This window comes from Lagenorhynchus albirostris, chromosome 2 (assembly GCF_949774975.1).
Source record: "Lagenorhynchus albirostris chromosome 2, mLagAlb1.1, whole genome shotgun sequence".
Lineage (NCBI taxonomy): Eukaryota > Metazoa > Chordata > Mammalia > Artiodactyla > Delphinidae > Lagenorhynchus > Lagenorhynchus albirostris.
The window spans coordinates 132173627-132200607 of NC_083096.1; the positions used below are offsets into that span (position 1 = coordinate 132173627).

The 26981-nt window shown below is 37.0% G+C and overlaps 1 protein-coding gene across 8 annotated transcripts in view; it reads right to left on the reverse strand.

Moving 5' to 3' along the window:
• ALG6 (ALG6 alpha-1,3-glucosyltransferase) overlaps window positions 1-26981 on the reverse strand; it is a 60476-nt gene that overhangs the window by 1441 nt on the left and 32054 nt on the right. For all 8 annotated transcript variants that reach the window (XM_060139867.1, XM_060139865.1, XM_060139864.1 and 5 more), the window contains 7 exons: window positions 24779-24964; window positions 24053-24188; window positions 21219-21304; window positions 19726-19810; window positions 16468-16538; window positions 6766-6834; window positions 6435-6633 (listed from right to left, as the gene is read on the reverse strand). In XM_060139867.1, coding sequence (XP_059995850.1) covers window positions 6435-6633; window positions 6766-6834; window positions 16468-16538; window positions 19726-19810; window positions 21219-21304; window positions 24053-24188; window positions 24779-24964 — 832 coding nt within the window. The remainder of the gene's footprint in view (window positions 1-6434; window positions 6634-6765; window positions 6835-16467; window positions 16539-19725; window positions 19811-21218; window positions 21305-24052; window positions 24189-24778; window positions 24965-26981) is intronic.

Here is a 26981-nt window from a genome sequence, read left to right on the forward strand (position 1 = left end):
AAAACCTGAGAACCCCTATCTAATACTTCTTATCACCCAAGCACTGAAAAAAGGTATCTGAAATAGATTAATATTGCTAGTCAGGGTTAAATTCATGGCATGCTCCAGGGCCCTATAGGATCTAAAATTCTAAGTTAATCTAAGAATTCATCTATGAAAAAGTTTTCTACAGAAAATGCAAAATTACATTTCATATTCACTGAACACATTCAGTGAGCCAGTGCTATAGTAAAGCATGGTGGGGCACGTGAAAGAAAATGTCCTCTGGCCTCGAAGAGCTTCCAATTTAGGGGAATGAATGAAATAAAATCACAGAGTCACAGTTTATTAAATGCCAAGATGAGCAGTAGACATAATTACTGCATTTACTGTAATTGTGCAGCAGTCAGTTTCCTTCTCTAGACCAGTGCACCGCACCACAGAACTTTCTACAATGATGGAAATGTTCTATATCTGTGTACTCCAAAAGAGTAGCTGCTAACCACATAACGGCTACTGAGCATTTGAAATATGCCTGCTGTAACTGAGGAGCTGAATTTTTAACTTTACTAAGCTTAAATCCACGTGTGTCTAGTGTCTACCATATTGGACAATATAGCTGTAGACTGTGAAACAAGGACCAGCCAGACAAGGACATGGAAGCTGCTTAAGTAAATGTAGAAAACAAGCAGTGAGAAACAGTAGTGACTTCCATGAAGGAAGTGGGACATAAATGGAACCCTGAAAGATGCTTTAATGGCTAGATTATGACAGAATTGGTAAGACCTGTAAAGAGAGTAATGCAGTGATCATTCCAGATGGAAGAATGGGAAGGATGGAAGCCAAAAAGGCTTACAAACAGGTATAAATAGGCTGCAAATATCCTCCAAAGGGAAAATATGAGTCAATCTTAGTGAGGAATGAAAATGTCTGAAGTGAAATCAAAAGTTTCAAACTTAAGAAATATGGGACTGAATGAAATGTCATGATACTATGACCCTGAATCAGTGTCAAACTCCAGCCATTACCCTATTTGTCTGCTCCTGTTTAGAAAAAAAGTTTCCTAAAAGAGTTAACTATAACTTGCTGTGTCCAATTCTCCCTTTCATTAGTGAACCTGCACCAACTAGGCTTTCACTCCAATCACTCCAATGAAAGATCCATGATGACCTCCACTAAACTAAACCCAGTGGTCAATTTTTATTGCCTTATTTGATCTCTCAGCAGCATTTGAAATAATACATCACTGCCATCTTGAAACCCTTCCTTTGGCTTCCATGACATCATACTCTCCTGGTTTCCTCCCACCTCACTAGTTAATCTTTCTCAGACAACTTCGCTGGTTCCTTCTCAATGTATAATCACACCTTTGGTGAGCTCATCCAGTGATGACTTTAGTCACAGTGACTTTAGTCACTGTCTATATACTGAAGACTCAAATTACTGATTCCAGCCTGGACCTCTCCCCTAAACTCCAGATTCATATATCCAAGTTCTCCTTAAAATCTCCACTTGGGTATCTAATAAGCACCTAAAAGTAAGTAAGTAAGAGTGTGTGTGTGTGTGTGTGTGTGTGTGTGTGTGTGTGTGTGTGTGTGTGTGTGTGTGTGTGTGTGTGTGTGTGTGTGTGTGTGTGTGTGTGTGTGTGTGTGTGTGTACTATCCTCAATAAGATTAACAATTGACTTATCAGAAAATATGGATGCCACAAGACAGTACGATGGACGATATTCAAATTGCTAAAAGAAATAGCAAAAATACCCTTCAAAACTGAAGGGGAAATTAACAAAATCAATACAAAGTCAATAAAGTATGTTCTCTAAGTACATTAGAATTAAATTAGAATAGAAAAACATGAAGTAGTCAAGGAAATTCCCAAATATTTGGAAACTGAACAACAAATGCCTAAATAATTCATGAGCCAAAGAAGAAATCAGAAGAAATGGACTATATTTTTAACTAAATTAAAAAACGTATTTCAAAGTTTATGGAATACTGCTTAAGAATGGCACAGGGGTTATATATGGGTTTGAATGACTATATAAAAATGGAAGAAAGGTCTAAAATCAACCACCTGAACTTTAAGAAACTAGATAAAAAAGTAAACCAGGGACTTCCCTGGTGGTCCGCCAGTTGAGACTCTGCACTCCCAATGCAGGGGACCCAGGTTCGATCCCTGGTCAGGGAACTAGATCCCACGTGCCACAACTAAGAGTCCACATGCTGCAACTAAAGATCCTGCATGCCGCAACTAAATCCCACATACCCCACACACCACAACAAAGATCCCACGTGCCACAGCGAAGACCCAGCGCAGGCAAATACATATTTTTTAAAAAAAGAGTAAACCAAACCCAAGCATGAAAAAGGGTATATAAAAAAGGGTATATAAAAGGGTATATAAAAAGGGTTTATATAAAATCAGTGACATAGAAAACAGAAAAACGAGAGAAAATCAATGACCGAAAGTTGGTTCTGCAAAAATATCAATGAAACTATCAAAATTTAGCTAGACTAACCAAGGCCAAGAGAGAAGGTACAAATTTCCCAAGTCAGGAATGAAAAAGGAACATCACTCCTTACCATACATAAAAATAAAAAGTATTATAAGGGAATATTATGAACAACTGTATGCCAACAAATTAGATAACATAGATGAAATGGACAAATTCTTAGACACACCACTGAAATTGTGTCAAGAAATACAGAAAGTCTGAATAGACCTATAACAAGAGATTGAATTAATCATTTTTAATTGAAGTACAGTTGATTTACAATATTGTTAGTTTCAGGTGTACAGCAAAGAGATTCAGTTATATATATTTTTTTCAGATTCTTTTCCATTATAGGTTATTATAAGACATTGAATATAGCTCCCTGTGCTATACAGTAAATCCTTGTTGCTCCTCTATTTTATGTATGGTAGTTTGTATCTGTTAATGCCATACTCCTATTTTATCCCTCTCTCCTGAATTAGTCATCTTTAAGATCCCACGAAGAAAGGTCCAGTAACAGGCGGATGGCTTCGCTGGTAAATTATACCAAATGTTTCTAGAACTAATACCAGTCCTTCGTAAACTCTTCCAAAAAGTAGAAAAGGAACACTTCCTAACTCATTCCATGAGGCAAGTACTAAGCCTGATTACAAAACCATACGAAGACATCACAAAAAGAAAACTACAGACCGATATCCCCCATAAATATAAGATGCAGGGCTTCCCTGGTGGCGCAGTGGTTGAGAGTCTGCCTGCTAATGCTGGGGACATGGGTTCGAGCCCTGGTCTGGGAAGATCCCACATGCCACGAAGCAACTAGGCCCGTGAGCCACAACTACTGAGCCTGTGCGTCTGGAGCCCGTGCTCCTCAACAAGAGAGGCCGCGATAGTCAGAGGCCCGCGCACCGCGATGAAGACTGGCCCCCGCTTGCCACTAGAGAAAGCCCTCGCACAGAAACGAAGACCCAACACAGCCAAAAATAAATAAATAAATAAATTTATTTTTTAAAAAAAAGATGCAAAAGTCTTCTACAAAATACTAGCAAATCCGAGCAAGTGGCATATAAGTAAGGTTATATACCATGATCAAGTGGAACTTATCCCAAGAATGCAAGGTTAGTTCAATATACAAAAATCAATCAATGTAATATACCATATTGATAGAATAAAGGAAAACAACACATAGTATCGTTAGACACAGGAAAAGCATTTGACAAAATCCAACAGCTTTTCATGAAAAAACATTCAAACTAGGAACAGAAGAGAACTCCCTAACCAAATAAAGGCCATCTATAAAAATCCCACAACTACATCATAGTTAATGTTGAAAGACTGGATGATTTCCCCTAAAATCTGAAGAAACGAAGATATCCACTCTTGCCAGTTGTAGTCAACACTGTACTGGAGCTGTCTAGCCAGGTAATTAAGCAAGGAAAAGAAATAAAAGGCATCCAGTTTTAAAGGGAAGACATAAAACTATCATGATTTACAGATGACATGATCTTGTATACAGAAGATCATAAGGAATTCACTAAAAACTTATAGTACAGAATACAAGTTCAGAATAAAAAAATCAATTGTATTTTTATGCAGTAGCAATGAACATTATGAAAACAAAAGAAAACAATTCCACTTACAAAAGCATCGTAAAGAATAAAATACTTAGAAATGAATTTAACAAAAGAAGTGCGAGACCTGTACATTGAAAACTACAGAACCTTGTTGAAGGAAATTAAAGAATAAATAAATGGAAATACATCCTATGTTCATAGGTTTGGAAGACTAAATCTTGCTAAGATGGCAATACTCCACAAATCTAAACACATATTCAAAGCAACCCCTATCAAAATCTCAGCTTGGTTTTTGGAGAAATTGATGAGCTGATCCTAAAAAGAATATGGAAATGCAAGGGACACAGAATAGCTAAAACAATCTTGAAAATGAATAACAAAGTTAGAGGACTCAATTTTCAATCCCAAAACTAACTATAAAACCACAGTAATCAAGACTGTGGTAGCAGCATAAGGATAATATAGATCAGTGATATAGAACTGAGAGTCCAGAAATAAACCCTTGCATTCAGGATCTGTTGATTTTCTACAAGGGTGCAAACACAATTCATTGGTGCTGGAACAACTGAATAAAGTGGGACTCCTACCTCATACCATACACAAAAATTAATTCAAAATGAATCAATGTCCTAAAGAGAATTAAAATTATAAAACTCTTAAAAAAAACATAAGAGTAAATCTTCATGACCTTTGGATATATATAGATTCTGAGATATGACACCAAAAGCACAAACAACAAAAGAAATACTAGATATATTAAACTTCATAAAAATGAAAACTTTTGTGCTACAAACAATACCATCAAGAAAGTCAAAGAGCAACCCACAGAATGGGGGACAATATTTGCAATTTAGTAAGAGACCTGTATGAAGAATGTATAGAGAACTCTTACAATTCAAAAAAAAAAAAAAAAGACAACTCAACTAAAAATGAACAAAGGATGGGAATTCCCTGGTGGCCCAGTGGTTAGGACTCCATGCTCTCACTGCCAAGGGCCTGGGTTCAATCCCTGGTTGGGGAGGTAAGGTGCCACAAGCCGTGCAGTGTGGCCAAAAAAAAAAAAGGGAGACGGACTTGAATAGGCATTTCTCCAAAGAAATTACAAAAATATACTCAATATCATTAGTCACTAGGGAAATGCAAAAACCACAATGAGATACCATTTCACACCCACTTTGTATGGCTATAATAATGGAGGGGTATAATAAAAAAAAAGCCAATAACCAGTGCTGTCAAGGATGTGGAGAAATTGGAATCCTCATATATTGCTGGGGGGAATGTAGAATCATGCAGCACTTTGGAAGACAGGCAGTTTCTCAAAATGTTAAACACAGAAACCACTCCTAGGTATATACTTGAAGGAAATGAAAACATATGTGCACTGGTAAACTTAATACACAAATCTTCAGGGCAGCATTATTTATAACAGCCAAACAGTGGAAGCAAGCATCTACTGAAGAATAGATAAACAAAATGTGGTATATCCATATAATGGGATTGGCGATAAAAGGAATGAAGTATTGATACGTGCTACCACACAGATGAAAATCAAAAATGTGCTAAGTGAAAGAGGCCAGTCATCAAAGACAACACTGTGTATGATTCCATGTTACAGACTGAACTGTGTCCCCACAAAATTCATATGTTGAAGCCCTAAGCCCCAATGTGACTGCATTTAGAGATGAGATTAAATTAAGGTTAAATGAAGTCCTAAGGCTGGGGCCCTAATCTTATAGGACTGATGTCCTTATAAGAAGAGAAAAAGACACCAAAGAATTCTCTCTCTCTCCACACACACACACACACACACACACACACACACACACACACACACACACACACACACACACACACACACACACACACACACACACACACACACACACGAGGCCATATGAGGAGACAGCAAGGTCACCTACAAATCAGGAAGACAGGCCTCACCAGAAACCAATGCTGATGTCACGCTGATCTTGGACTTCTAGCTTCCAGAATTGTGAGAAAATAAATTTCTGTTGTTTAAGCTATCTGATGTGGTATTTTGCTATATCAGCCCTAAGGGACTAATACATTCCATTTATATGAAATGTCCAAATAGGCAAATCTATGGAGACTGAAAGTAATTGGGTGGCTGTCCAAGGCTGAGGTTAGGGGTGAGGGTGGAATGGGGAATGACTGCTAAAGGACACAGGGTTTCTTTTTGGGGTGATGGAAAATAATCTAAAACTAGGTTAGGAGGATGGTTGTAAAACTCCATGTACATACTTAAAACATGGAGTTGCATGCTTTAAATGGGTGAATTTTATGGGAATTATATCTCAAAAATGCTATAAAAGAAAAAAGATATTATAATAACTTTTTTAAAATAGTACCTTAAAAGCTAAACAACTTACCAAATGTTGTATAATTCTGGGAAGAAATGTAAAACATGGAAAATATTTCGTAACAGAAATGGAAAAGGATTTCAACTGCAGTTCTTCTTCAGAAGTCTTTTCAAATATTGAAAAGGAGGTTGCACAAGCTATGAAAAATGCTATCACTGTCACAACTGAGGGCATTAGGAGTTCATCCTTCAATAGAAGAGGCAGCATACTATATGGGAAAACAGAAAAAACGTTAAAAAGAGAATTGTCAATTCAAACCATAATCAGTTTGTAAAAAAGTTTTAAATGAGTTTATAAGTACTACACTGAAAATATTATACTGGAAATTGGTTTGACTCACCTAAATGTTGACACAAGTAAAAACCAAGTAGACATAAAAGGAATTTCCCTTAAAACTAAGCAGACTGGTCTAAAATGACAAAGAAAAATATGTTAATCTTAGAGAATATAATTTCAGTGCTTACATGTAAAAATATGAATACATTTTACCTGTCTGATTTTTGAGGTAATAAGAAACACACACACACACACACACACACACACACACACACACACAATACTCCATAGGGACTACTGATTCAGTTTTTTATAACTATCAATGCAAACTAAATGAATCTAGACACAGAGAAGGTGTCAACTCCTCATAAAAACTGGAAAACTTCTTCCAGTATCCATTAATGAAACATTTTTTCCCTATCATACAAACGCAGCTTAAAGAAAGGATCAAACAGAACTGAACATTCAGAGAAAAAGAGCTTTTTCACATATTTCATCCTACTTGGTAAACATGAATATCCTACTTGGTACAGTGGTTTTCAAACTTCTTTTTTATGATCTTCCATATGACATAATGCTCAGCTAAGTTAAAAACTAAAAGACAGGATCATCATCTGCCACTGCAGAGAGGACAACAGAGGCAAGGAAGAATTATAAAGGGTTGATTGATGGTAGAATAAAAGAAAAAAGGACAAAATGAGTAGGAAGAGGCTACATGAAAAGAACAATAGTGTAGGAAGAGGAAGCGTAACACCAGTAGATGGAACCACTGGCTTTATCAGAAAGCTGTGTAGGGTCATAGGTCCAAGCTCTGTGACCTCCTTAGTACTACCCCTGGTTGCATTACCTTCTGGATTCAACTGTGGCAATGCTCCAAAAGAAGGGTCTAGTCAGAAGACTTAAGTCCTACCTAGTCCCATCCCTGCCACTTACTTACTGTTTGACTTTGAACAAATGATTAATTTAACCTTTTTCTTATGTGTAAATGGAAATAATAACAATACCTTGGATTGTTAAGTAGTTGAAAGAACTCTTCTGTGAGTATTATCTAGTGTTTATTTTTTAGTAAAACAAGAATAAAATAACTTTTTACTAATGGTGGTAGTTGTTGAATAATTATTTTTGTTGTTATTATTATTGGTCTCCTTATTTTAAAAGGTTTAAGTATTCTCCTTTCTTAGAAGGATGACTCTTCCTCATGTCAGCTAGAATATGAGATGGGAGGCCTAGGTTTATAAACTGACTGAAAACTACTGCACTAAAAGAAAACACTAGAGGACTTTCAATTTCATTGCTTTATGCTTTTATAATTGGAATGTATTTTTGTTAACTACAAGCACACAGTAGGTGTTCAATAAACATTATTTTCTGTTTCTAGGTCTTAATTCTTTCCCACTTAATCATTCGGTATTCATTTACTGAACATAAGCATTTATTGAAAATGTAGTATGTAAAAGCACTGCTCTGAAAGGAATGCAGTGATGAATGTAACTCAGCCCTTAACTTCTAGGTACTTAATATTTATAATCAAGCTGCAAAATCGCCTACAACCTCAACCTCTTCTCTGAACCCTTCCTTTCACCACCTTGTTCAAAACAAATCCTGGTTCTCTCCCGCTAAGGAAAATGCTGCCCCTCTGCCCTGTCAATTGTGCCTGTTTTGCTATTGTTTCCACAGCCTTCAAATAATTTAAAGGCCCTGAGAAGGGACATAACCTCTTTGCTCTTCATCAGTACTTCCACACTACTCTCCCTCTCCCCACCTTAACAATTTCCAGCTTTGAATCTCCTGTCATCTGGCTGTATATCCCCTATTATTCCTCATCTTTGTTATTATCCACCAGCCTCAAGGACCACTTCACTCATTACTCAATAATTTCAACTTCTTACACACTGTCACTGTCTACAACCCTACTCATCTCAATTCTTGGCAATTTTAACGTACACATAGATGATCTTCCAACACCCAGACCTCTCATTTGCTGGAACTCTTCTCTTCTAGTGATCTCATCTTCAGTCCTGCACTTAGGGTCATATGCTAGACTGTAAGCCCTCCATAATCACAACTCATCAGTTGCATTCTGACTACTATCTCCTACCTTTTCAGTACTCCAACAATCCCCCCCAAGACCTTCGATCCATTGTTCCTAGCACATTTTCACTTTGCCTCACAATTTTAATGGCCTTTTCCCTTCTTACCCAGGTTAAATTCTAAGATCAATCATAATCACTCCCATGTATTCAATCTCAAATCCCAAGCAAATGAGTTATCCTCACTAGACAAAACCATAAACCTGGAAATACCCAACTCTCCACCTGCACTTACTCTGGCCTTACTGAGCAACTGCTCTGGAGGAAAACATTTACCCGCACTAACTATTCTCACTTTAAATACATGATCATGATATTCAAGTGTCCAGCAATTAGTATATATTTCCCTAGTCTGTTCATACTCTGTCTCCTTACAAAGATAATTCCACCTTCTCCTCTCTTCTCATATTCCCAACAGCTCTAACCCACTCTTTCCTAATGACTTTGTCCTCCATTTCAATAAGAAAACTAAAGCAATTAAAAGAGAACTTTCACAGATGTCACCATCACATCTACTCTCTTCCCAGCATCTGTACTGATACAGTGTGTTCCCTCTTTTTATTAAGATGAATGATTCATGCATCTGTCCACAGCCAATCCTTCCACTTGTGCTCTAGATCCTACTCCACCTCTGTCTCTGAAGGACACTGCTCCAGCAACTCTTACCTCTCCTGTATCATCAATGTTCCCTCTTACTGACCATTCCCATGCCATTATCTCTCCTATCTGAAAACAAATAACAAACCTCTTTGACCCCACTTTCTCTACCAGTTATTGCTTAATTTCTCTGCTCTCCTTTTTGGCAAAACTCATCTAAAGAACTGCCTACCTATCTCACACCATATACAAAACTGAACTCAAAATGGATCAAAAACCTAAATATAAGAGCTAAATCCATAAGTTCTTAGAAGAAATATGAGGGTAAATATTACCTTGGATTTGGCAATAGTTTGTTAGATACAACATCAAAAGCACAAGCAACAAAAGAAAGAATAGATAAATTGGATTTCATCAAATTAAAAATTCTGTGCATCAAAGAACACTATCAAGAAAATCCAAAGAATGGAAGAAAGTATTTGTTAATCATATATCTGATAAAGGTTTAATATCCAGAATATATAAAGAACTTCTAAAACTCAACAAGAAAGAGAAACCACCACTTAAAAATTGGACAAAGGATTTAAGTATTAGGCATTTCTCTGAAGAAGATATACATATTGCCAACAAGGACATAAAAAGATGCTCAACATCATTAGTCTTTAGAGAAACGCAAATGAGAACCATAATGAGATACTACTTCACACCTACTAGGATGGCAAAAACAATAACAGACAATAACAAGTGCTGACAAGGATGCAGAGAAATTGGAACACTTATAATTACTGGTGACAATGTAAAATGGTATAGCTACTGTGGAAAGTAGTTTGGTGGTTCCACAGTAAGTTTACAGAATTATTATATGACCCAGAAATTCCACCCCTGGAGAGCCAAGAGAACTGAAAACAAGTGTTCAAACAAAAACGTATACATGAATGTTCATAGTGGCACTATTCCCAATAGCCAAAAGGTGAAAACAACTCAAAATGTCCATCAACTGATGCATGGACAAACAAAATGTAGTATATCCATATGATGCAATATTATTCAGGCATAAAAACGAAGTACCAATACATAGTACAACATGGATGAACTTTGAGAATATTATGCTAAGTGAAACAGGTCAGAAACAAAAGGCCACATATTTTATGATTCCATTTATATGAAATATCCAAATCAGGCAAATCCACAGAGACAAAGTAGATTAGTGGTTACAAGGATTAGGGGAAGGGGAGAACGGGGAATGACTGCTTACTGGGTACGGGGTTTCCTTCTAGGGTGACGAAAATATTCTGTAAGTAGACAGTGGTGGTGGTTATACAACATTGTGAATGTACTAACAGTGTATTTCACCATTTTATATATATATATATATAATATATACTTAAATATATATATATATTTTAAAGAATCATCTATACTTATTTTCAATTCTTCTCTTCTCATTATGTCTTAAACCCACCCCAATCAGGCTCTTCCCTGCATCACTCTACCAACACTAGCCTTTTCTAAGTGACCTAGAAAAGTCACTTTTCATCAGTGACTTCCATTTCACTATGGCAAATAGTCTATTCTTAACCCTCATCTTATTTGACCTATTAACAGCATCTGACACAACTGATCACATCATGTCCTTTTTTCCCCAGTTTTATTGAGATGTAACTGACGTATAACATTGCACAATGTGAACAAAGTGTACAATGTGATGATATAGGTATATATTGCAAAATGATTACCACAATAAGGTTCATTAACACATCCATCAACTTAAAGTTACCTTTTGTGTGTGTGTGTGCCCTTGTGTGTGTCTGTGGTGAAAACTTTTAAGATCTACTCTCCTGGCAACTTTCAAGTATACAGTACAGTAAGTCCCCTACATACGAACAAGTTCCATAGTGAGAGCACGTTTGTAGTCCGATTTGTTTGTTAGGTCCAACAAAGTTAGCCTACGTACCCAACTAACACAATCGGCTATACAATACCATACTATAATAGGTTTATAATACTTTTCACACAAATAATACATTAAAAAAACAAACACAAAAAATAAGGAAAATATTTTTAATCTTATAGTACCGTACCTTGCAAAGTACAGTAGTACAGTACAACAGCCGGCATCCAGGGGCTGGCATCGAGTGAACAGGCAAGAAGAGTCACTGACTGGAGGAGGGAGAAAAGGTGGGAGATGGTAGAGCTGAAGGATCGTCAGCAACAGGAGACAGAGGGCAAGCTGCAATTTCACTCACACGTGACGCTGAAGGAATGCACATTCGCATCCTTGCAAGTTCGCAACTTGAAGGTTCGTATGTAGGGGACTTGTTAACTTTTGCTAACTACAGCCAGCTACAGTGTATGCTGTACATTAGATCCCCAGAACTTATTCATCTCGTAACTGTAAGTTTGTACTCTTTAACCACCTTCACCCATTTCCCCCCCACCCCAACTCAGGCAACCACCAACTTACTCTGTTTCTGTGAGTTTAGTTTCGATGCTTCTATGTCTTAACATTCCTCATTTAAGTGAGCTCATACAGTATTTGTCTTTCTCTCTGTCTGACTTACTTCATTTAGCATAATGCCCTCAAGGTTAATCCATGTTGTTGCAAATGTCCTTCCATATTTTTTCTTTGGCCGCGCCATGGCATGGCAGTGGGATCTTGGTTCCCCAACCAGGGATTGGAACTGTGCCCCCTGCAGTGGAAACGTGGAGTCTTAGCCACTGGAGGAAGGAAGTCCCCAGGATTTCCTTCCTTTTCTATGGCTGAATAATATTCCTCTGTGTGTGTTGGAGGGGGGAGTAATACGCCACTTTCTGTATTCATCTGTTGACAGGCACTTCCATGTTTCCATGTCTCGGCTGTTGCAAGTAATGCTGTGAAGAACTAGGGGGTAAAGATGTCTCTTCAAGACAGTAATTTCATTTACTTCAGAAATATTGCTGGGTCATATGGTAGCTCTATTTTTAATTTTCTGAAAAACCTCCATACTGTTTTCCATAGTGACTGCGCCAATTTACATTCCCACCAGTAGTGCACAGGGTTCTCTTTTCTCCACATCCTCATCAGCACTTGTTATCTCTTGTCTTTTTTTTTATATATAAATTTATTGATTGATTGATTGATTTTTGGCTGCATTGGGTCTTTGTTGCTGTGTGCGGGCTTTCTCTAGTTGCGTGAGCGGGGGCTACTCTTCGTTGTGGTATGTGGGCTTCTCATTGCGGTGGCTTCTCTTGTTGCAGAGCATGGGCTTTAGGCGTGCAGGCTTCAGTAGCTGTGGCACTTGGGCTCAGCAGTTGTGGCTCACAGGCTCTAGAGCGCAGGCTCAGTAGTTGTGGCGCACGGGCTTAGTTGCTCCGTGGCATGTGGGATCTTCTCAGACCAGCGCTTGAACCCATGTCCTCTGCATTGGCAGGCAGATTCTTAACCACTGCACCACCAGGGAAGCCCCTCTTGTCCTTTTGATAAGAGCCATTCTAACAGGTGTGAGGTGATATCTCACTGTGGTTTTGATTTGCATTTCCCCGATGATTAGTGATGTTGAGCACCTTCTCATGTACCTGTTGGCCATCTGTATGCCTTCTTTAGAAAAATATCTATTCAGGTCCTTTGGATTATTTGTTTTTTCTACTACTGAGTTGTATAAGTTCATTATATATTTTGGATAATTAACCCTTTATCAGATACATGATTTACAAATATTTTCTGCCATTCCACAGGTTGCCTTTTCATTTTTTTTTTGCATTATGCGGGCCTCTCACTGTTGTGGCCTCTCCCATTGCAGAGCACAGGCTCCGGACGCACAGGCTCAGGGGCCATGGCTCACGGGCCCAGCCACTCCACGGCATGTGGGATCCTCCCGGACTGGGGCACGAACCCGTGTCCCCTGTATCGGCAGGCGGACTCTCAACCACTGCACCACCAGGGAAGCCCGCCTTTTCATTTTGATATTTCTTTTGCTGTGCCGGAACTTTTTAGTGTGGTGCTGTCCCAATTATTTATTTTTGCTTTTGTTCCTTCTGCTTTTGGTGTCATATCCAAAACATCATTGCCAAGAACAATGTCAAGGAGCTTCTCCCTTATGTTTTCTTCTACAAGTTTTACAGTTTCAGTCCTTACATTTAAGTCTAAGCCATTTCAAGTTAATTTTTGTCGGTGTAAGACAGCGGACCTTGTTATCCTGAAAATTCCTTCTTCACTCAGCTTCCAGGACACCAACTCTTGTGGTTTGCATCCTACCTAGTTGGCCATTCCCATTTGCCTCTTCTCCCAGACCTCTTAATATTGTGTGGCCCAGAACTCAGTCTCTGGTATTCTTCTCTGTCTATACTCACTTCCTTGGTTATCTCATCTAGTCTCATGACTTTAAATGTCATCTCTACTGAGAAATTATTAATTTTATGTCTCTGGCTCAGTCTCCCTCTGGACTCCACTCATATATCCAACCCAGACTTGTATTTAAATACTAACTCAACACCTCCACTTGATGTCCAAAGACACGTCCAACACTGAACTTGGGAACCTCCCACCTTGTTCACATCTAGTGTAATCCTGCTCCACTTGCAGTCTTCCCCATTTCTGTCAATGGCCACTCCATCCTTCCCGTTCCAGGCCAAAAACCATGAACACACCTTTGATTTTTCTCTTTCTCTCACATGCTATATCCAAATCATCGGGAAACATTCAGGCTCTAGTGACCACTTCTCACCTCTTCCACTATTACGATCTTGGTCCCCATCGCCACCATCTCTCAACCTGGATAATGGTGATTGCCTTCTAAATGGTCTCTGTGTTTTCTACCCTTGCTCTGTACAATCTGTTCTTAACCTGCCACCAGAATGATCATTTTATTTTTTAACAGCTTTATTGAGGTATAACTGATATACAATTAACTGTACATATTTAACATGTATAATTTGATAAGCAAAGTGATCCTTTTAAAACATCAAGTCACGGGACTTCCTTGGTGGGGCAGTGGTTCAGAATCCGCCTGCCAATGCAGGGGACACACGTTTCAATCCCTGGTCCAGGAAGATCCCACATGCTGTGGAGCTACTAAGCCCGCACGCCACAACTACTGAGCCCACGTGACACAACTACTGAAGCCCACGCACCCTGGAGCCCATGCTCTGCAACAAAGAGAAGCCACCTTAATGAGAAGCCCATGCACCTCAACAAAGAGTAGCCCCTGCTCGCTGCAACTAGAGAGAAATCCCGTGTGCAGCAACAAAGACCCAATGCAGCCAAAAATAAAAAATAAACAAAACAAAACAAAAAAAACACATCAAGTCAGATCATGCGTCTTCCTCAAAATCCTTCCATGGCTCCCCGTTTCCTTCAGAATAAAAGCCAAAATTCCCAATATGGCCTACAAGATCCTATATAATTTACATGCCTGTTACCTCTTTAACTTCACCTCCTATTACTTCCTACATTGACCACTGCACTCTGGCCACACTGGCCACTCTGTTGTTCCCTAAACATATCAGTCATACTCCCATCTTAGGGCCTTGGCACTGGCTGTCTAGAATGTTATTCTCCCAGATATCTACTTGGCTAACCCTCACCTCCTCCAGTCCACTCAAGTATCTCCTCAACAAGGCCTACCTTGACATCCTTGTTTAAAACTGCAACCTGCACTTACTCCTGTAACCCCAGCTCCAGTACTCCCAACTTCCCTTATCCTCTTTTATGTATCCTTCATGACTTTTATTACCTGCTAACACATTATTTAATTTCTTATTTTTATTTAATTATTAGTGTCTGTCCTTGAGAATGAAAGCTAAGAAAGTAGGGATTTTTGTCTGTTTTGTTCACAGATATATCCCAGGTGCATAGAACAGTATCTGGCAAATAGTAGGCCCTCAATAAATATTTATTGGGTGAAATATTTGTTTAATGATAGCTTAGCTGGAACCAGGTCAAGAGGAACTTTAAAATATTTGATCAAAATTATATTAAAGTCATGCACTGTTATGAATAATCTAGGTACAGTTGTAGAGTATGAACTTCCAGAAATTCAGGGCCCACGAGCTAATCTGAATGGTCAGATTATAGGTCACTCACTGATCGAGCTCCTTTCTCTGGAGTAGGAATCCTGGGGAAGATTATACACGTTTGAAAGCAATACCTCTCCATAGTTCCATTCCCTGGCACTAGGGATTTGCATAGGGTCAGCCTAGCCTCACATAACAGTGGTCAGATCTAACTCAAGTTTAGACTTCAGGGGATGAAATTAAGCTGCCCTTCCAGTCTGCAATGGTACGAGACTATTTTTTTCAGAGGAAAGAACGCTTTCCCATAGGCCAGCCCCACCTACTATAAAGCTCTGCACTAAGGTTTTAGTTCAAAGCTCCACCTAATAAAAGCAATACACCCTTCCATTTGTCATTAGTCATTTCATACATGCATCTTCCACAGGAACCTAGCAAACACAGGGTGAGGGGTGTGGCAGGCATGGGTGGGATTGATCTTGGGCAAGATTCAAGTATTCCAATGTGTTCTGGGCAAATACTATTTTAATATTGGGATAATATACCCCCAACTGCCACTCAATTTCTATGAAGAACAGGAAAAAATTTTAATGCTCCTAAAAAAAAGGAGTGTGGTTAGGGATTGCCAATAGGGTCTAAACAAAGGTTTTGACAGAAGAACTAAAAAGGAGGCAACATATAAAAGCCTCTAAAGAGGTTGATGGAGAGAACAGGCCATTGAATAGATGTGGAAATGAATGAAATGAAAAAGGCAAAGAAGACACACAGGCTCCAACCTAAGTAGAGCCTCTTTGGAAGACAGTTTTTATTAGCATATAGAAAATATAAATGAAAAAAATAGGAAGAAGTAAGATATCAGAAATTATTCCATAAAATTTCATCAGTTTAAAATATATCATAAAGAAGTAAAATTGTACGAGATCATCATTCTGGAAAACATGTGATTTTATGAATTAATTTTATGAAATTATGTAACATTTGCATAGTTTTGATTTGCACTTAGGTGATTAAATGTAAGTAATAAATTTATTTACATATTATAAACACATCACAATAAACAAATAAAATATACTTGAAACATTTTTACTTACAATGATACCAAAAGAATGGACTTTTCATGTACTTGGAAAGAAAATAGAAAGAATGACAGTGCACAGCTAACCTTAAGGAAAAAGGGGACAAAATCAGATATAACAACTTACAAAATATAATATCAATTTAATTATGAATCTGACTAAAAATCATTTCAAGTAAAATTTTAAAGTTTAATATAGCTTGTAGCTAGAAGGAAAATATATACACAACTCTAATGTGCATAATATTTTATTCAAATTTAATAATCAAAATATTTTGAAAAATAATTATTATAAAGCTATACCTAACCATCTACAACAAGTTCATTGAGTCTCAGTTATTAATAACAAAACTACTAAATAATCCAGACACGACAATCATACCTTCATCCTCCCTTGGAATCTCTGACAATTTAAATTAAAAAGCATGAAGGACAAGTAAGTCAAAATCTAAAACTGGCAAAGTAAATCCATTTTAGTGTTTTTCAAATGTGTACTTCAATAAAATATATTCAATGTTCTATAAAGTAATCACTTGTTATTTGGGATTTTAAATTAATAATGACTTAGATCTATTTTCAGGAGTTTATATTCTGCATATTAGACATTTATCTATATACATCCAATCTAGTTGCTCAAACAAAAAACCTGGATCACTATCTTGTACATGCTATACATCCAATCCATCAGCAAATCCTATCTACACCATCTCCCAAATACAATATCCACTGACTTCTCTCCACTCCCCTCTGCTGATGGTGGCAGAGGAGTGGTCTAAGCCACGCCCACATTTCTGCTGGGCCACTGCAATAACCTCCCAACTGGTAATGCTCCTGCCCCCGACAATCCATTCTCCATTTAGCCACCATATCAGATCATGTAATTTCCCTGTTTAAAATCCTCCAATAGCTTCCCATTACACTTAGAATAAAATCCAAACTCCTACATAATCTGGGTCCTGCCTTCCTCTTCCAGTCTTTCTTACTGTCTCCCTCACTCATTTCACACCAGCCACTTCATATTTGTCCCTTCAATGCTTTGAACATGCCAAATGTGTTCCTGCCTGGAGAAAAAACTTGCTTTTGTCAAGTCAGAGCCCAGAGCTTCTTGTAATTGGTTCCTTCTGATCAATCAATCATTCAGTTCCAGGATGAAATGTCACTTCCCTAGAGAGGCCTTCCCTTACTCAATCTGAAGTAGTACCCCCTAACCAAACCCCACCAGCCCTCTTTTCACATAATACTATTTTCTTCATAATCCTCATCACTCCCAGATATTTTCCTGTTAACTGATTTATTTTGTTTATTGTTCTTCTCCTGCCACTAGCATGAATGTCCCCCAATTAAGAGAGCAGGGATGTTAGCTGTCATTCATTTATATGCCAATTCCTAGAAGAGGACCTGACACATTAGAGGGCACTTAATAAATACTACTTGAAAAGATATAGATAAAAGTAACTTTGCTGCTATAGATATATTAGTATTCATACTATCAATTACCTTAATTATAGACCTATATTAAGAAATAATTCAATCTAAATTGAAAGGAAAAAAACACTTTAAAATAATTATCATGGGAAATGTTTTAAAGCTCTCAGAAGTATTCAATAAGAATTTAAAACATTATCAATAAAAATAAGTCATTAATATGTCTTTTTTATTTTTTAAACACAATGTCTGGTATTAAAACACAACAAACTAAATAAAATTAGGAAGTTAAGAGAAAGAAAATGCTTTTTCTGCTTTATAATCCTAAAAGTAATCATCTCTAACACTGCTAGTTACCGAAACTCTGAAATTCCACTCCATCATCTTTGAAATATACCTTTATTTAGCCTGATAAATAACCATTTTACAAAAGCTTGCAAATATTTCAAGTTAGGGCCACTGAAGACGTCAAAATATTACTAACCACATCCCTCCTATTCTAAACATTCTATAGAATATTAACTATAGATGACTTACTATGCTCAGAGTTCATTCACAGAATGAAACAACAGACATCATCAATAAAAAGGTAACTTTAAAAAAGAGGAACATGAATCTTTTTGCACTGTGGAACCGATAAGCACTTTTGAAATATTTGACTGACATGCTCTGTTCTGGCTTGTTTTTAGAATGCAATATAAATAAGTGGCAGTCCCAGAATTGAAACCCCAATTCCTAAAATGTTGTCCCTTTAGGGAATTTCCTGGCAGTTCAGTGATTAGGACTCTGTACTTTCACTGCCGAGGGCCTGGGTTCAATCCCTGGTGAGTGGAACTAAGATCTCGCAAGCTGCGTGGCATGGCCAAAAATTTTTTTTAAATAATAAAAAATAAAAGGTTGTCCCTTTATAAGTCCACTAAGACTGACTGTTTTCATAAACTAACTCTTCTTGATATTTTAAAAGGATATCCTTTAAATGTCATTTTATAGACCAAGGTACATAGGAACAAATTCTAAATACCACAGAAATACAACCAGGAGGAATCTATAAACCCACGCAGAGAAACCCTAAAATATAAAATATATACCCGATCCATGTTCCAACTGATACAAGTCATGTTCCTAAAACAGAGATCTGTTCCCTCTCCTTCTCCAAAATCTTTTTTGCTCCTCTCGCAGACAAATCAGACTCCAAATTTTTCAGCCCAGCATCCAAGCTCTTACATAATTTGATTCTTTCTGACTCTTCTCTCTCACTATATCCTCTCCTAACCTCAACACACATATACCCACGTAAAAGTTACACAAATTTCATTGGTTAATAGCTGTTCCCAGATCATTCCCTATCCCCTCCCACATCTGTACCTTCAAGCTCTTCCTCCTGTCTCGAACTCTCCTATTACATAACCACCTATTCCAAATCTTGCCCAGCTTTCAAAATTTGGCTCTGATCCCACTTGCTTTAAGAAATAGGCTAAAATCTGCCCTCAAAATAATATCTCCTTCTCCCACACTATCACAGCACTCCATTGTACATGACAGAACTTAATACCGTCTGCTTTAGAGCATAATAATTTAAACATGTCTATCACCACTGTTTTCTTCTTTGTATTCCCTCACTGACCACCACAAAGAAATTAAATAGTTGTTGAATTAAACTGAAAGATTCTGATTGCTCAGCCTAGTGCAAAACGGCACCTAAGTATGTCAGACACTCAGTGTTTGCCAAATAAATGAATGTCTTATGTCTCAATCCAATAATCCTGTTCAAAGCAGGAAAATAATTATCTGTATTTTTAAAAGATCAATTGCAGCAAGAATTAAGTATCTAAAGTAATGAGAAACTTACCAGAGTAAATCTGAATCCTCTGGGAGAGGGGTGAAGTGTCAATTTTATACATGCAGGAAGCAGGCTCAAAAATGTAAAACAAAAGCTAAAAAATTAATAAAAATTAGACATTTGTTTTCTTTATAAAGGTATATAGCTAAAACAAAGAAACAATTCTTTAATGTAAGGGTCACATTACTTATCAACTTAAGTTGATTTCAAATTAAAGTTTTTTATGTATTAAATAATAAATTCAAGACCAAATAACATTTTAATAAAATCCATACACTGAAATATGTACACACTTTAATATATACATGATTATATAAAATAGAACAAAATATTATAGAACTAAATATTGCTTATGTTTTCTTAGTACTTAGCATCAATTATGGAAAAGATACAAAGATAGCTAAAAGTCAATTATCAAACAAGAAAACATAACCAGGTATAAAGAGACAATGCTATATTTGTAACACAAACATTCATAAAAGTTACTCACAAGAGAACCTCTTTGGCCCTCAATTTCACAAAAGTTGATTATCTGATTTTCAAGCCCATGACAAATCAGAAAGAACAAGCTAGAAAGAGAGTGGGAAGCTGCTAGAGCTTCTCCTTGTGATGGTTGATGGGCAAAAGGAGGAAAAAAGAACTCAACGAGCAGAGGAGTCTGGAGCCACTTGGTACCAAGGCAAACAGTCTTCGAAAGCCCTGAAAACAAGTATTATAATGCAAAACAATAACTAATTTTCCCACTTGAGGAGGCTTTGTGGCTTCAGCTCGACTAGTCTGCTTCCTGTTACGGTGGGCTACAAAGGATACTCTCCAACCAAAAGAACTGGAGGAAAGAGAAAGGCAGCACACACACACATACACACACCTCCCAGTTATTCAAACACTAATGTTGGTGCTGCTGTGAAGAGATCTGCAGATGTAATTAACGTCCCTATTCAACTGATTTTAAGTTAATCAAAAGGGTGCGGCCTTGGGTGGTGCCTGAATCACCTGGAAGCCCTTTAAAAGGCTTAGGCCTTCCCTGAGATCAGACTCCAAACAGCAGTGGGGTCAGTACAGCTCTTCCTTCCCTCTAGATTGCCCCTCCTGAATGTCTGTCTTATGGACTGGCATTCAGTTTGCTTAGCCAGTCCCCCACAATTGTATAAGCCAATTCCTCATAATAAATTCACACACACATACCCACACACAGTGACCTCCTACTCATTCTCCTTCTCTGGTCGACCCTGACTGATACAGCGCTGAAAATTATGACTCTTCAAGGTTATGTTAAATCATGTTTAATATACTGTTTAAGGAAGACGGAAGTAGGTAACAGTAACTTTCACATAAAATGTTTCAAATAAAAAAGTTCTGGTATACAGAGCAATGAGTTTACATTATGTGGAATATTCACTAATGAAGACTACCTTATTCCCTATGATGCCAGATAAATGGTATTGCCACGACACTTTTAGAGTAGCTTATAAAACACTATATACAAACTTGGTGTCTCTTACCTGATCATTAACTGGATGTGATGTGGCAAAATATCCCTGATCTTCAGAAAGACACTGAAGGTGCACCAAATATTGGCTACTTTATCCTTAAAAGAAATTTGTTAGTTTTACATTCTAGTATAATTGAAAGAAATATTAAACTCCATGAAGTACAGCCCATAATCTCTAAATAGATAAACTCTGGGGTCATGAGAAGCGCTTGTTCACAATTTCATAACTAAGTTGATTAAACTCTCTAAGGAACACATACACACACATTTTTCGCAATAGGAGGTGATCTAGCCAACCATAATTTAGATGCGCCCAAGAAATACTTAATATTTTTCGAAGAGCAGCACATTATTCCTAAATACTGAAGTTATTCATCTTTGGAAATTAGTTTCTAAGAAATCTTTACTTCTTCTAATGTAGAACACATATTGTTTGACCCATTTTACCACACACCTGAAATCAGAGTAATCTATTAGCTAATCTCCAAAATATACAAACAGCTCATGGAGCTCAATATCAAAAAAACAAACAACCCAATTAAAAAATGGGCAGAAGACCTAAATAGACATTTCACCAAAGAAGACATACAGATGGCCAAGAGGCACATGAAAAGATGCTCAACATCACTAATTATTACAGAAATGCAAATCAAAACTACAATGAGGTTATCACCTCACACCAGTCAGAATGGCCATCATCAAGAAACCTAAAAACAGTAAATGCTAGAGAGGGTGTGGAGAAAAGGGAAACCTCTTGCACTGTTGGTGGGAATGTAAATTGATACAGCCACTGCGGAGAACAGTATGGAGGTTCCTTAAAAAACTAAAAGTAGAACTACCATATGACCCATCAATCCCACTACTGGGCATATACCCAGAGAAGACCATAATTCAAAAGAACACATGTACCCCAATGTTCATTGCAGCACTATTTACAGTAGCCAGGACATGGAAACAACCTAAATATCCAATGACAGATGAATGGATAAAGAAGATAAATATATACAATGGAGTATTACTCAGCTATAAAAAGGAATGAAGTTGCATCATTTGTAAAGATGTGGATGGACCTAGAGTCTGTCATACAGAGTGAAGTAAGCCAGAAAGAAAAACAAATACTGTATATTAACACATATATGTGGAATCTAGAAAAATGGTACAGATGAAACTATTTGCAGGGCAGGAATAGAGACACAGACATAGAGAATGGACATGTGGACACAGAGGGGAAGGGGAGGGACAAATTGGGAGATTAGGATTGACATATATACACTACCATGTGTAAAACAGATAGCTAGTGGGAATATGCTATAAAGCACAGGAAGCTCAGCTCAGTGCTCTGTGACAACCCAGATGGGTGGGATTGTGGGGAAAGTGGGAAAGAGGTACAAGAGGGAGGGGATACAGGTATACATATAGCTGATTCACTTCATTGTGCAACAGAAACAAACACAACATTGTAAAGCAATTATACTCCAATTAAAAACAAATAAATAAAAAGAAAGTAACTATCACCGGCAACTGTACCATCCTACTTCCCTCTGTCGGGCCAATGAAATTGCTCTTCAGATTTTGAGGGCAACAAGTGAGTGAAGGTAACCAACAGCACCATCAAAAGTGTATGACACTCATTTTTATACTTATCATGATAAATACCATTTCTGAAATACTAGGTTAGCCAAAAAGTTCGTTTGGGTTTTCTGTAAAATATTATGGAAGACCCTGAACAAACTTTTTGGCCAACCCAATAGAAGGCAAGGCAAATAACCAGGCAGCTTACATGGAGAACTAAACTCTTCTTTATATAGGTATTAAGGTTAGAGGATATATAAAGAAGTTAGGAGCACAATTCTCAAAGTTCAAATTACAGCTCTGCCATGCAAAAGCTATATGAATCTCTGACCTCCGTTTTCTGATCTGTAAAGTGGGTATAACAGCTACTTCAGCACTATGGTTAAGGATCAAATCAAATTACATGTGAAGTGCCTGGTACCTAGTAAGAAAGTGGTGGTGATAGCAACAGTGGTTATTTATGATTATCAGTACTATCACTATCATCATCCCCACTGACATACAGGGCACACATTTCTGTTCCTTCACAACACCAAATTCTTTCTTAGCCTCTTTCAAAATGCTGGTTCCATCCTCCCACAGATCCACTGAAAGATACTCTATAGCATTTCATATACTCAAAAACTAGAAAGATATATATGCTTTTCTAATTCTTTTTAAAAGAAATATTTATTCAAAAGCAAATTATCTATAAATATGTTGTCTCTGTCTAACTTTATTAAAAGACCTTTTTGTTTCAGAAAAATGGTTTGTTTAATTTAATTACTAACTCTAAATCAAATTATCCATGCAATAAAAATTTAACAAGAGTGATTAAGCTGGCATTAAATGAAATGAAATGAATGATTCTCATTAAAAATTACTATGGATGAAAGCTATATACCTCATAAGGAATTATGAGATCTTTCTGAAGCAAACATGATTATTAGTTTAATAAATAATTTCCTAGGACTAAAAAAACAATATAAACCAAAAAAACCCCACAAAGCTGTTACCTTTGTAGCTGCAACTTCTCATGCTGTCTTTCATTATGAACCCTATTTCATTAGAAAAATGTATAACTGAATTGTGGATCTCAGGATGACATAAATATTACCTATTTGTACAATGTACTGGAAAATGCCAGATGAGCTATAGCTTATGTACCAGATTAAATAACTGGCAAGGAATGACTGCAGGAGGAGAGCAGCTGAAGTGCTTCTACATGAAATCCCCAAAGGTCACAGGGAAGGTACTGTAACAGAAAGGAGCGAGAGAAGTTTTTAAACATGCCTCAAATAATCCACGATCAACTGGGAAGAGTCTTCTTAGAACTTGCAGGGTTTGTTCCCTTTCTGTAAAGAATGGCAGCCAGCAGAGAATGAAGGAAGCCACAACAGTACAAGCCAGTTTAATCAACAACACAAACCTAGAACAAAAACAAAGGGAACTGGTAAGATAGGGAGAGGTTAGTAATTCTGAGAAATCAATCTGCGTCTCATTACTATAAATATAATAAATGCAAATGTATAGTAATGTATAGTAAAAATGTATAGTAAAAATCTATGCCACCAATACGGGTTTAAGATGAGAGTCTACTTAAATCAGAGTTAAGAAATTCACAACTATTAAGATGTGCAATTCCCCAACAAGAAGACTATCACCATCCTTCTTAACATTTAACTTAGATGCCATTCCTATGCAGCTATGAAGAAAAATGTCAAATTGGGATGTATTTCTAATAAGTATATAATGTAATATGCTCTAAAGGGATGAAATCCTACAGCAATGTTCTAACAAGCCAATTCACATTACCTCCAGTAAATATACATCGGTCAAAATATTTCTCTAGTTAGGAAGATTTAAAATACAATAATATAGAACATGACTTGATCTCTCTTTCTATTTACTCCATAGCCACCAACACATTAATGAGAAATCACCAGAAGGCAAAGGTAAGTATGCCAAATAAATTATCTGAAGTAATTTTTTGAATTCTGTTGTTTAAAAGACACTCACCCTTTTCCTTTGAGGCCTTTCTTAAAACACTTGCCAAGTAAAAAACAAAAAAATGGCAAGGAGTGGTAAAGTTCCATCTGCTTATAATTTATAGCTAAGCAAAATGCCAGGGACCCCAGCAGGTCCCAGTCGTAAGATACTCCAAGAACACCCCACAAGGCAAAGCCAAGACTCACAGAATTATATATGTTCCTGTGTCAAGGAATTATCTCAATAATTAAAAGAGATAGATTTTGCATTTTATAGAACATTTTTCTTATGTGATTTTGTAATGATACATTATAATGAAAACGATTTCTAAATAAAAGCTGAAAAGTATTGAATTGATAAACAAATTTGAAATTATATGTAGTGGCTTCAAATATATTAAATCTACTACTAAACAGAGCAACTGATTTGTTTAGGTTTAAAAGAGCTCTAAATAGTTAACACATAGCTTTGTTTTCTGCTAGGCTATTTCACAATATTACTATAACACATACCAAAATCAATGCTCCAAAAGTTAAAAAAAAAAACACCAAACTTACTGATATCACTATTTTTCCTCTATAATATGCATCAATAATATGAATTAATATATGTGCTTGATTAGAAACTAATAACACTTATATGAAAACAATATCACAACTAGATTTTCAGTTGAAAACGGTGAGCTGAGTACTCATGTTTACCTCCTCTCCTTCCCGAGACCCCCTTAAAATGATAGGGAATTTTTTAAAGTATAAATTCACAGCCATAAAGGGAACAGGAAGACGCATTACAAGAGATGAAGATTTCAACACATTTCTAGAAGATGGAAAGAGGACAGAGAAGTGGCAACAAATAAACTAGAAGAAGCCACAGCTTAGTGAATGCACAGAGGAAGCTCAGGCTAGCAAGGAGCCAATCCACCCTACAAGCCCCAGAGAATTGTGGAAACAAGCAGGTTGGAGTGCTTGAGTATGTTGAAGAGAAAACAAGAGGATGCACTGAAAACTCCTAGATGGAGATGTCAAATCCCACCTCACTCCTTTGCAAAGATTATCTGGCAGCCAAAACATTTACTACCAGGCAACAAAAGAAGGAATATTTCTCCAAAGAAATGGAATAAACTATCTGAGCAACTAGTGTAGAAGTCAACACTATAGTGCAAATTCCTCCACGTTGTGACATTTAAGGATCCCAGAGTACTGGCCAGAATCCTGCCATGTACCCTATAGTGGACCAAATGTATAGAAAGCTCACATGCAGCTTTCTCTTCTGCCTTATTCTTAGAATAAATACACCAAGATCAAATAGACATATAAGGAACACCTATGACAGAAAAAGGACCAAAGTGAAGAGGAGAAAAGACTGACCCCTAGGAGAATGGAAATAATTCAGGGAACAGTGGGGAAAAAAAAGAGTAAACTGAAATTTAAGATATTAAATGCTTAACAGAACAAATGAAATTTAATAGAAGTGTTACTCATAAAGCAAGACAATCTTCAAAACTATAAAACAAAATGACAAAGAGATGCTCAAGATGGAGCTGAAAGATCTAATATCTGTCTAATAAGCTCAAGAAAGAAGGGAATTATCAAAAAAAATAATTTATGAGAATTTCCCAGAACTGAAGAACATGAGTCTTCAAAATGAATGACCCATAGTGTCCAAAACAACTGTCAAAAATACCTTTGCCCAAACAAATCATTATAAAATTTCAGAGCCCGAAAAGTAACAAATAGGAACAACAAAAGCAGGAGCAGCAGTAACAGTTAGTAATAGCAATAAATACTTAAGTAGTGCTTAGTACCTCCCAAGTACTGCTTTAAATGCTTTACAAATATGAATTCATTTAATTCTCAAAAAGCTTAAAAAGTAAGGGTTAATATCATCTCCATTTTACAAATGAGGAAAGTAATAAAGTAAATAGTGGTTAAAAAAAGGTGTCCCTACAAAATGACATAATCCCCAAAGCTTCCAGAGTTTGATTCAAATCACAGAGAAGATACCACTACGAATTTACCAGAATGGTTAAAAGGAAAATAACTGACAACTGGTGAAGGTGAACACCTGGGACTCCTACACCATTGCTAACAGGAGTATTAACTGGTAGATCATGCTTAAAAACCATATGGAAATATCTAAAATTAAGCAAGTGCACACCCTATAATTCAGCAATTCCACTCATAAGAAATATATTTACATGTGTACAAAGAGATATTTACAAGAAAGGTCAAAG